The 12,395-nt window shown below is 25.7% G+C and overlaps 1 protein-coding gene across 1 annotated transcript; it reads right to left on the bottom strand.

Annotated features, from left to right (window-relative positions):
- Positions 1 to 10,383: 10,383 nt before the first annotated feature.
- Positions 10,384 to 12,332, bottom strand: LOC112592534 (39S ribosomal protein L44, mitochondrial). Its single transcript, XM_025336619.1, has 6 exons — positions 12,172 to 12,332; positions 11,660 to 11,771; positions 11,311 to 11,568; positions 11,139 to 11,223; positions 10,753 to 11,062; positions 10,384 to 10,666 (listed from the first exon to the last, which is right to left on the bottom strand). The coding sequence occupies exons 1-6, from the start codon at positions 12,224 to 12,226 to the stop codon at positions 10,440 to 10,442; spliced, it is 1,047 nt and encodes a 348-aa protein (XP_025192404.1). The 5' UTR covers positions 12,227 to 12,332; the 3' UTR covers positions 10,384 to 10,439.
- Positions 12,333 to 12,395: the final 63 nt, after the last annotated feature.

Raw genomic sequence — 12,395 nt, 5'->3', positions numbered from 1 at the left:
GCTGACCACCCCTTAAACACTTATTTTGTCAACACCGAATTTTTTTTTTTTTTTGAAAAGTTGATTAGCGTTTATTCAGTGAGAAAAATATTTAAAAAAATGATATTCATCACTATAGGAAAACAAATGTATATAAAAATGTTAAACACCCGTGACTGATTTACACGACAATTATTGTACATTTGCCATCGTGAAATGCGGATGATGATTTTTTTATTACCGAAAAAAAAAATTAAATAGATAACTCAAAGCAAAACAAACGAATATCACCCTGTCAACACGCGTGTGGTTAGGGTATTTAACCAGGACAGATTTTTAAAGGTGGCGAAAAAACAACACCGAATCTCGCGAACCTTTCACCAATACTGGTCTATTTCTCTGTCATCCCGTTTTCTCCGTCACTAAAATCTTTTATTTTTAACGTCGTCGTAGTACTATTTTTTCATCATTCACACATTTCACAGCCCACCGGTGAAGGGATTGGCTTTCGCTTTGGATTGGTCAAGTGGGCTGGGCGTACGCATAATTCCCCTTCTGTTTTTCTCCGATCCAGCCTCCCGTTCCCCCTTTTGAACACACCCTCCCATACATTTATGTTTAAATGTTTTTAAACTGTACCTAATATACCTATACGATTTTTATTCATTTTCAGTAGTTGAAGTTAACTATATTGAGTGGTAAATATTTTTCACAATATTTATTAAACAAATTTATTTATACTTACTCGTACTTGCTTACATCTTTATTTTAAATATTTTATTAACCAAGTTATCCATTGTTATTATAATAATTTAAAATATCCATATGTTTGTAAATTTTTTGTAATCAAAACTTTCTTATAGGTAAGATATCTAACATATCTAATGATCCATGTTGCTATACTCACCTATTACAAATACAAAATATCTAAATTATTTTTTAAGATCTTATAATGGCTTATGCAGTATTTGTTTGTAATTATATTAATATATATGTTATATATTTATAAACTATAAATCAGGTAATAAAATATAAATAATATTTATTTTTTAAATATGAAAATAATTAATAATAATATACGAGTCTTTACTTGGCATAAAATATGATGCTGTGTCGTACTATGTAAAAATATTATTTTTAATTTAAAATGTAAAATGTATACCTATGCCATATTTATTAAAGTTAATAAATAAAATATTTACAGAAGCGTCACGAATTTATTTTTTATCACTTTTATGTAGGTGGGTAATTTTGTTAGAATATAAAATTTTTTATATTTTATTATGAATAAGTAATATGTTTTTAATTCAATGTGATAAATCAAAATTATACCGATTTATTCTAGGTGTATATAATATCTAACAAAACATGTTCCATGTTGTTGTATGTAATTGGGAAGCTGGAAAGATAATTTTATACTGTGTACATTGGGCATTTATTACTAGAAATTATATAGGTTATAATAATAATAATAATAATTGATATTTAAAAATAATATCAATTTTTATTTCACAATAATTAAAATTATGTATGTAGACAAGTTTAGCTCTTATAAATAAAATTTTCTTTATGCCACTGCAGTCTATTATATATGTATAAATAAATACGAATTAAATACATAAAAGTTAATAGAACTGTTAATACATATTGTATAAAGCTATATCCATGTATTTCATAAATTATTGAAAAAGCTTGATCACAAATAGCAATTATAAAATATCTATATATTATTGTAGAATATTTTAATAGGTATGTAAAATTATGATCTATATTCTATATGTTTAAATCATCAAAATCGTTTTTTTTGGTAACATATCTACAGTCTCTTAAATATCTACCTACAATATTAAAGTATGTATATAACTCCATACAATAATATAAGTAAAAAAGAAAAAAAAGATTTGACCAAAAATCAACAGATATGTATTATTTACCTACCTACATATGTTATATTTTTCTGTAAAATATATTGTACTCGTATTTTATTTATGATGTTATAACTTAAATCATATTAATTATTAACTATTTATAAGTAGAGCTGATATATTTAAACTTTTATACATTTTTTAAAATGTATCTATTAAAAATAGAATCGATAATATATCGTTTGTGCATAATTACACGTTATATTTATAAATGAGTATAAGTTACTATCATAATGAATGCCTATTACATACATAACATAAATCTATCAATATTTATATTTACTGTAAGTCTGTATAGAATATAAGCATTAGATACATATATCTTAAACTAAAATAATAATATATTAATAAGTCTTATATAATTTGTTTATAATTATTTTACATCAAACTGTTTAATATATTAATTATTAATAATAATACTTATATTGTAATAACTTCTATATTACAATACAAACTCTTGTCTCTTAAATAATAATAACGTGGACTATAGAGATACTAAGGAATTAATTGTGCTTGTGTAATACTTCTTCTATTTTTATACCCTGCAAATATGTCAATGTAATTTTTTTGTTAAAAACCTTTTCATTTCTGTTGTTATAGATAAAATGGCAAATTGTCAAGTTACATTTAAGTATAGTTATATTATACTTACTCAATTACTTTATAATTTATATGAAGTATAAGTTAAGTGAGGTAGGTACTAGGTACTATCTTTAAGGGCGGCGAACTCCGGTGGTCCTGAGAAGGTTAAGAAGAGGTCCAGAAAATATTGTTAATGCAAAATGTATAATTTTTGAAACCGCATGAACGAGGGGTAAGTCGGAGAGCTGTTCCGTCTACCCCCTACGTATGTATAAATATTTGATATTGTTAATAAACGATGATGGCGCTGTGGAAGCAATGCGAAAGCAGTTCCCGCGGCGTCGTCAGTTAAAAACTGGAAAAAAAGGTACTAGGTACTATAAGATGCATAACATGAGTACCAGCATACTTTTGATTATATGTAAGGTATTACTTATTAAAGATGTTGCTAATTCACAAAGTTACAGTCAATCACCAATAGCTAGACAATTTTTAGAATATATTATATATTTTTAAGCTATTAAAAAAAAATATTTATACATTTTATCAATATCTACTATTTAGTATTTAATAACTATAGTTTATTGTTTATAAATTGTAAGTTATTACTATCTGCCCGTTTAACCATATAAATATTCTTATTCTTATTTAAAATTAATATTTATTAATGTAATGACTTTAATTGTAGTGAGTTAGAAGTAAATGCTATTTAATCGTATCGATATTTGAATAAACCTATTTTTATATTATTATTATCATACTGAGTATAAATACACATAAAAAAAAAATTATTCACGTCATTTGATAATTGTATATCCTATATTAATTTTAAATATACCATTTATATCTTTAAAAAATATTCTATTTTAAAATTACAAAAATACTAAAAAACACTGGTGTCTGTTGTGGGCTATATGTGCATGACCACGAAGTTTTTTTTTATATTTATTTTATGCACCTAATTTTTATTACACTGTTGAAATATCTACGATGGCTTCTACATCGAACAGGCGTACTTGTATTATAAACTTCACATATTTCTTTCTATTCTTCCTCTCTCCCTCTATCTTTACATTAAATTTTTACTAGCCATACAGGAAATAGGGCCAATGTAAGTTGTCATCACCTCGCCTTCATGGTGTATATACATGCAAGAATTAATAACTCGAAGTGAATGTACGCAATAGGCAGACGGAGATTACTTTTCATTATACGATTCATAATAATGCGTACAATAACAATAATGAATATCATCGTTATTTCTAAGAGCGATATTGAAAGATTCAGTCCAAGTGTAATATACATAATTAATGTTATTACTTATTTTTAAGTATAACTTTTATAAAATTTTATCTAAACATTTTTCCTGATTATCTCCCAACAATATTAAATATTTTATTTAACATTAAAATAATAATTATTATTAATATAATTAACTTAATATATTTCCGTACATATGTTAGATACATTATTATTTATTATAATATCCGGAAAAATGTTATTAAATTAAGTTGTTATTTTTAACTGTAAAATATCAATAAAATCTATTACTTATTAAGTATAGGCTTTAACTAATATTAAACAAAAAAAAAACTTTAATAATTAAGTATTAATATAAGTATAATTAAAGAGTATATTATTGAAATGTTGGGAGTGCTAAAATTAGATATTAGCTATTATCAGTGGTGCATTTTAGGATTGTTTTTGGAGGGTGTCCTGACTTCGAACTAAACTTTTTTTCCACAAATATTATCATAGTTTCATCACAAATTCATACCTAATTATAATACACATTATAAGTGGAATTTTTTTTGTAAAAAATCTTAGGATTGTTACTTAAATTTTTGATTATAATTATAACAAGAATAGAATATAAACAATTTGACTTAATGAATTAAAAATAATTTAACATTTTAATTCATATTAGTTTAATTAATTTTGTACACTCATATATACTTTTATAGGTATATATTTAAAAAGAATTTTTACAATATTAAAGGTAGACTTTATTTTATTTTTTTTGTCTAATACTTGATTACTTTTAATGTGATTCTTCCGAATGATTGATGATAATTGATAACATATGGCTAATTAATTTAAACTTTTCTAAAGAAAACAATATATTATTTAATTTTTAAAGTAATTTTAAAATATTACATCATTCGTTAACAATATTTTGCGATACTTCAGTAATTAATAGAATTAAAAAAAAAACATTCGGGGGAGAGTATGACACTCCCTAAAATCGCTATTAACTATTATTGAGTTTATAGTGGTTTTTATATTTTTTAAGTATTAAAATTTAAAATTTAATGTATTAATGACATTGATTTAAAAAAAAATATATAGGTATAGAAGCCTATGCTCGTAAACTAGATTCAGATATTTTGTATTTTAAGAATTCTTAATTATATCAGATTTAGAATAAAAATTATAAATCTGATTTATATTTTAAGATAATAATCATGTAATTAAAAAAAAAATTATCATGTAAATATGTTACATGTTTTATGTTTCATTTGATATTTTATTCCATGTTATTTCTGAATTGTTTTAAACTAATTTCCTTACAACTTTTGAAGTGTCATTGAATAAATCGTTTGATACGATGTATATTGAGAAATATGATCATGGTTGAATCAGTTTTTATAGGGGCTGTTTTATTTTTGGACTGATTTCATAAAAATAAAGTTACCTCATTATAAAATATGTTTAAAATATTAAAAAAATAGTATAAGCTAAATTAAATTTGTTATGATATTTAACATCATACTATTTATTATTGGACATAATTGATTATTCAAATGCGTACAAATTTCATATCGTATACTGTATATGCAATATAGCAGACATATAGGTAGGTACTTGCATAAATTAACAAAATATGTTCAAATATAAATATACCATATAGTTAGTGTCTGTATAAACAAAATGAAGCGTTCTATAATGCAAAAATAATTATACATCATATTATATTTATTGCAGACATGTTATAGTTACACACTTGTACAGTACTACTTGTATGTTCTAATACTCAGTAGGTAACTCATATTTGTTATTAATATAAAAATCAATACTAGGTGTGATCAAAACATAGCAGGGCTAAAATTATATTTTCGCTAAAAATAAACGTATCGATAGATGAGAATACACACTTATCAAATAAAATAAAAGATAACACTAAATTACGTAATTCAAACTATGAGTTAATATTTTCTTTTTGTAATGATAATAAACGACAGCTCCTTAGAGTCATATACTCATATTTCATATATATCTGTTTTATCTTCCTTTTTTTAGTCATTTCAAATAAACCAAAGCAGCATGTTTGCATTAAATTTTGCGTTAAACTCAGTAAATTAGCGACTGAAACTCTTGAAATGATTAAAAAAATATTTATAGGGTTTTTAGAAGGTTGAACAACTTGTAATGACTCCCGTGCTGGTCGACTTTCAACTTCAAAGCAAAAATTCGAGAAATTATTCGATCACATCCACGAATGACGATAAGAGAACTTTTTGGTGAGTGTATCTAACATTTCTCATGGATCATGCCAAATTATTTTAACTAAAGACTGAAATTCCAGTTCAAATGTCCCCCTTACTCATCGTACCTCACCCCTTGTATATTTTGTTTTTCTAAAAATTAAAACTGACCTCAATGGATAACAATTTGATGACATTGAAACAATTAAAACGAATGCGGTTGAAGACTTCTAACATTGTTTTAAAGAGTTGCAGAATCGATGAGATAAGTGAATAGTTGAGTAATGGGTAGTTTGAAGAAGACTAATATTTTAACAAGTATTTGTTCATTTAAATTTTTAAATAAAAAAATCCCGGTATTTTTTTATCACATCTCGTATTATTCAATATATTTTTTTTTTAACTATAAAACGGGAATGTTGCTTATTTATGTATAATGTTTCCAAAATCTACCAATTAGATAAAACACATTAATAATACACTTTAAATTATTTATGTAAATGTTAATAAAATATTTGCGTAACTGTAACTCATTTATCCTATCTATTTGGAACCAAGAAGGCTATGAATAATTATAATGTTGAAATTAATATATTTCTATGTATGTAATATAATATAAATAACTTAGATCTGAAATAAATATAGGTGTCTTACTGGAGTAAAATCTTCTGTATTTTGCTGTACCGAAGACCACGGACAAGGCACGCAGTCAGGATTTTAGTTTTTGGGAAGAAAAATCTAAATAATTTTGAATACAATTTTTATTTTTATTTTTTTACATGATTGATGTACAAAACTTTTTGTTTTTAATTTTAAAAATTTCAAGGGAAGTCTAGACTTCATGGAACTCCCTGGATACGTGTCTGGGCCACAACAAGGCTTGCAAAGTCGTAAATATTTAATAAAATATTAACGTTGTTCAATTATAGTCGTTTCGTGGAAAGTTGTGATCAACAAACTACTCACCAATTTTGTGTAATATATAATCCTAAGTAGTTGATACGAACTCCAACTCATGAATAAAGTTTAATCGAGAACCGCAGATTTTACGAGGTCACGCCTCACACGTAGATGAAGATCTCAAGATGACTATAGTTGTTTGCTCGCGAATACTCGTTACTGGATGACATAAGACTGAATACGAATGGGGATCGCTTCTGCAAAGCTATTACCACGGTCTAGCGCCCGGTCGCCAAGCTGCAGCGTTTAGAACTTCACTGGATTTAAATTTTCAATCTTTCTTGGAAATTGCCACCAAAATGAGATTTAAAAATTATTTCATGATTGTGCAACGAGCACGGTAGTTTTTGTCACGATAAAAATAATATCAAATCGAATTCGTCCATCATTCATTGCCCTGTTATAGTACCTACGTCAATACAGTATACCTTCTAACCTACTGCGTATCAACCCAGTGGTAGGTACCTATGTCATTTGTTACTGCGATTATACACTGATATTATACAACTGTATAACATTCGTCTAGGGACAACACGGATATTGCCGCCATTGCCATATCGAATGACATTTTATTGCTTATATTGCGGAGGTGTTGAGGTACAGTATATATTATCGTATGTTTGGTGTAAAATATATAATATTATGTTCATATATAGCTGTTTTTAAACGACTTGGTAGTCGACAACGTTCGCACCCGACTGCCGTAATCTATAGTTTATACACTCTTTTTGCCGTTTTTGTAACAGGAAGTGGAATACAGGATATTGTATATTATAAAATTAATATGCGTGTGGTTTTTTTGAATAATTGCACCCTTATACCCGAACGCGCTTATAGAATAGGCTTGTGACGACCGTTGATGACAAACGCAGAATAAACATTGACTTGATTTGTTGACACAGGCCGTATAGAACGTATAATAATAAATAATACTAATAAATATAATGAAAACCTACAATGCATTATCGCGTGTGAAATGATATTATTGCCGGTTGATGACAGACCCAAGATCGCGTACAACACAACCACTTGGCACTTACATAGGCAGTCCATTGGCCATAGAAGATATAAAAAGTGTACAATTTTTAGGATTATATAAATAGATAGTATATAATAATATTGTGCGACGATTCATATATACGGCAAACCATTATATTTTCATAGGTTCCTGTTCTTACACCTCTTAAAAACAGATTTACAAATTACATAGGTAATAATTATGTTGATTGAACGCGACTCAAACTTTAGCAGCGGTGTTGAGGAGAAGTTTTAGCTAATTTATCAATAATTTGGATATTTGAAATCAATTAAAAAAAAGTTTGAACACTAACATCTATTGTATCGTTAAAATATGTAGGAAGATCTCCCGAGCATATTCATTATGTTTATACATTTCCAGACTTCTAGTAATAATAAAATTACTGTATATTCTATTTAAATTATGATTTTTTAAATTTTTACTATATTTATTCATCATAATATGTTTAGATACTCAGATTTTTAATCCTATTCTAGAAGTACCCTATCGACTCATGTGACAATATAAACTTCTTAATTAAATGAGAATCGTTCTTATTTGGTTATATTTCTCTTATGAACCATTAACATGTTACATGTAGTAGTGGGAGGGTAATTGTGTTAAAATTACTTCCCAGTCTTCCCACGCTATGCAACATTAAAAACCACACTTGTTTGTTATATACTATTAATTGTGTGATGATATTGAACTACATATTTGAAAATTTTGATACATCTGAAGTTTAAACTAATAATTTCTGTATTATTATTCACCTACATTTTATGTAGTATGAAATAAGAATTACCCTTTTTCCTTAATAGTTTTACATGAAATATAAATTATTCTTAGTCAAATTCTTATTATTTTTAGACAATTTTTAAAAATTTAAATTAATTATTAGGTATAATTGTAGACTTCTATATTATTGACTATTATCTTTAATAAGTAAAAAAATACTCAATTAAATTTAAATTTATAAAAAATATCAAAATTTAAAAAAATGATTTACTTAAAAGAGGATACTTACATTACCTATGTAATGTTTCTCTTTTAGAAACTTACAACTTGTGAAAATTAGAGTTCAGCAAAACCTTTCGGATTGTTGAGTAAATCCTACCAGTCAACTTTAAAGTGACAACAATATCTATGTTTACTGCTTAGAAAGTTTTTTTTTATGACATTAAGTTTTTAAACAAGTTAAAACCTTAAAATTTAAATTTAAAAGAAAAATTTGGTGTTCATACTAAGATAATGTACCTAACTTAAAGTTTGATAATAATAACTCTGGTATTAAAATTAAAACACAAAATTTGTTCTACTGAATGCAAATCTGTTGTTGCATACCATTACCTACCTATTAAGATAGTTTTCATTTGAATGAAAATGTTTTTTATTAATACTGTACAATCTTTAAAAAAATAGCCATGTAATTATTGTAATTAAAAATATGGTGTTATTATACTTATGAATTTTAAGTATCAGAATTTGAGTAAATAAATAATTTAAGAAAAAAATTGATGCATGGTTGGTGAATCAACCTGTGGGATGCGATATAATTTTGTACTCTAATAAACTTTTAATTACTTAAAAATATCATAGTCAAAGTGTGTTTATAAAATAAAATATTTTTCAATATGTTCACGCTAATAAATAATTATCTTAATAATATGCCTCAACGCATGTTTTAGTTATGTCAAATACATTACAAAGAATATTTACGTTTAGCAAAATTGATTTTATGCTGTTAGCTTTAATATTGAAATCAGTTACCTGTTATCAAATTTAAAAGTAAGAATATTATAGGTTTTTGATGATACAGTAGAATCTCGGTAATCCGACACATATCAGACTACGCTACTGCCGGATTAACAAAAACGCCAGATTAGTGGAGAGTTCACAAAAAAACCCATTTTTACTTATTGAATTTTACATTTTTAATTGTATTAAAAAATGATTTAAAAATCTTTTAGGTTGAGAGCAGTTTTCTTTTTGTTTTTTAGGATTAGATCTGTTATTACTTAGTTTTATCTAATGGTTTATCGTTTACGATAGTAAATTTATATATACATAAATATTAGTACATAAAGGTTAATACAACCGGATTACTGGACGTATCGGATTATCGAGATTCTACTGTACTTTCATTTTAAACAGATATTGCTGTGTAAAATATTAATGCTTTAAAATGATCATAACTCGCATTAAAATCATATTACAATAAAAATGTTATAATAACATTCCAATAGGTATGTAAAAACTCAGACATTCAGTTTTTATTTTTACACAAATAAAAATATTAATATTATAATATTTATTAATAACCCACATTACATAATATTACAATTTCATGTATTTTTGTTACTATACTTTTTTTTTGATAAAAAAAATAATAAATTTTAACTATTTAATTTTTTTTTAAATTTGATTTATTCATATCATGAAACTTAAATTACAAAGATGATTATAAAATCTAACTTGATGTAAAAATATTTAATTACTACTTAGTTCTTTGGCTTTACGAAATTCATAATGCACTGGACGAGTTGGTAGAATTTTTTGTGACCATTCATTTACAGATACATTCTTGACAGTACTTGCACACAACTGATCTAATTTAAGATTAAACGGAAGTAAAATATTATCTGAAGTGCCAAATAATTGCCGCAAACTATCTCTTGCTGCCATTTCGTGTGCAATATCTACAGTTTCTCCAAAACCTATTTCCAAGAAAACATTAAAGAATTAAAACAATTTTTAAGTAGGTAACTTAATTAATAATGTTCAATTAAAATTGAAAACTTACCTAGTCCAATCATTTGTTTATTATGTGGAGTATATAATCCTACTCTAAAGCAAGCCAATATTGTATTCTTTCCAGAGCATCCAATAAGTCTGGGTTCAGGAGACTGAATATCATCTCTTGCTAAGATTTCTGATAGCAATTTGATAGGTTCTTCAGGTTCCCAAAATTGATGCAAGTCTTTATCAGCTATTTGTGTAATAATAAAATCACGTACAAATAATGCAGCTCGACTATCACCAGAGCTTTCAACCAATGCAGCTGTAATTGCTTTCAGTACATTAGACAAAGTAAGTTTTTCCACAGGAAATTCCTATATATAAAATGATTATCAATTATATATTTAAAATATTTTGGTTTACAAATTGATATTCACATATTATACTAACAGCACAAAGAATCAATTCAGATGTACCAATATGGAATGAAACATGAGACAGTGTTTCAATACTTGTTAAATACTTGTGAATTCCTCTGAAATAGCAAAGAAAAAATATTGATAAGACTGTTTAATCCCAACAAAAAGACACAAATACTTTTTGTAGCATTCAATATACATACATGATTCCTTCTTCTGGTAATCTAGGTAAAACCGTACGCAAATAACGTTTAATTACATCATCAATAAAATCTGAACCTTTGGAAACTAATTCTTTATTATCAAATAAATTTAAAGTAGGTTGCTCTATACCAACATTCTTTTGTCTTTCTTCTTCACGAATAATATATGAACGTTCAGTTAATGCTTGTTGTAGTAAATCATTATTGAACTCTTCGCCTAAACGCTTACTAAATGCATATATCTCAGTATCATAATTCCTTGATAAAAATAAAAAAATAAAATATCAATAATAAATTAATGGAAATACTTATTGCTATTAAAGTTAATAACTAAAATATTTATTCTTACCACTCAAGGAATGTTTTACGGTGAACTGGTTTCTCAGGATCTAAATTATTTTTTCTGCGCTTCAATTCTCTCAATGTTGGAGCTAACCATCTATGAAATGGTTGTTCGCATACTACTCAAAAAAAAAAAAAAAAATATAAATATATATACTTATATATTACTTTATCTTAAAACAAATTATTAGGAAAATTTAACTGTATAAATATAATTGAATGATTGTAATTTAAAAATAACATTCATTTTTATAACATAGAATCAATAGATATTGAAGAAGAAAGATAAAAATTAATTAAGTTAATAAAAACTAACCGATACTAAAGTATTCTACTAGGATTCAAACACAAATCCTGATAAATGATCATTATTATGGATTGTAATATTATAGTAATTGAACAACAATTCTTATTTAAATTGAATAAAGTATAAATAAGTTCATTGAATAATTTGGTGATACTTCAAAATTTAAAAATACCTAAGAGTGAAATTTATTTGTTAACATTGAATTAACTTACTTTGGGTGGTTTTCAAAGCTCTTAGAACACGGCTAGCTGTACGCAGAGTTAGCATGTTTGTAATACACAATATTGAAAATATTAGATTTAAAAAATCATTTATTGTAAGAAGTTATTAAAATCGCACATTATTTTTATATTTTATTTGGTGTTGTTAACTGATAAAACATGAACTAAGTTTTCGCTTATCAGGCATCTAATAATGATAAACTAATTAATAATAT

Source organism: Melanaphis sacchari, unplaced genomic scaffold (assembly GCF_002803265.2).
Source record: "Melanaphis sacchari strain LSU unplaced genomic scaffold, SCAv2.0 Contig178_pilon_pilon, whole genome shotgun sequence".
In the NCBI taxonomy this organism is placed as follows: Eukaryota; Metazoa; Arthropoda; class Insecta; order Hemiptera; family Aphididae; genus Melanaphis; species Melanaphis sacchari.
This window is presented reverse-complemented; position numbering and strand designations above follow the sequence as displayed.

Excerpts from the sequence above, each read along its gene's own strand:
- LOC112592534 (XM_025336619.1), bottom strand. The coding sequence starts at position 12,226 with ATGCTAACTCTGCGTACAGCTAGCCGTGTTCTAAGAGCTTTGAAAACC. Across the intron at positions 11,224-11,310 it reads TTACCAGAAGAAGGAATCAT|AGGAATTCACAAGTATTTAA; the intron begins GTATGTATATTG and ends TTGCTATTTCAG. Across the intron at positions 11,063-11,138 it reads CTGAATTGATTCTTTGTGCT|GAATTTCCTGTGGAAAAACT; the intron begins GTTAGTATAATA and ends TTTTATATATAG.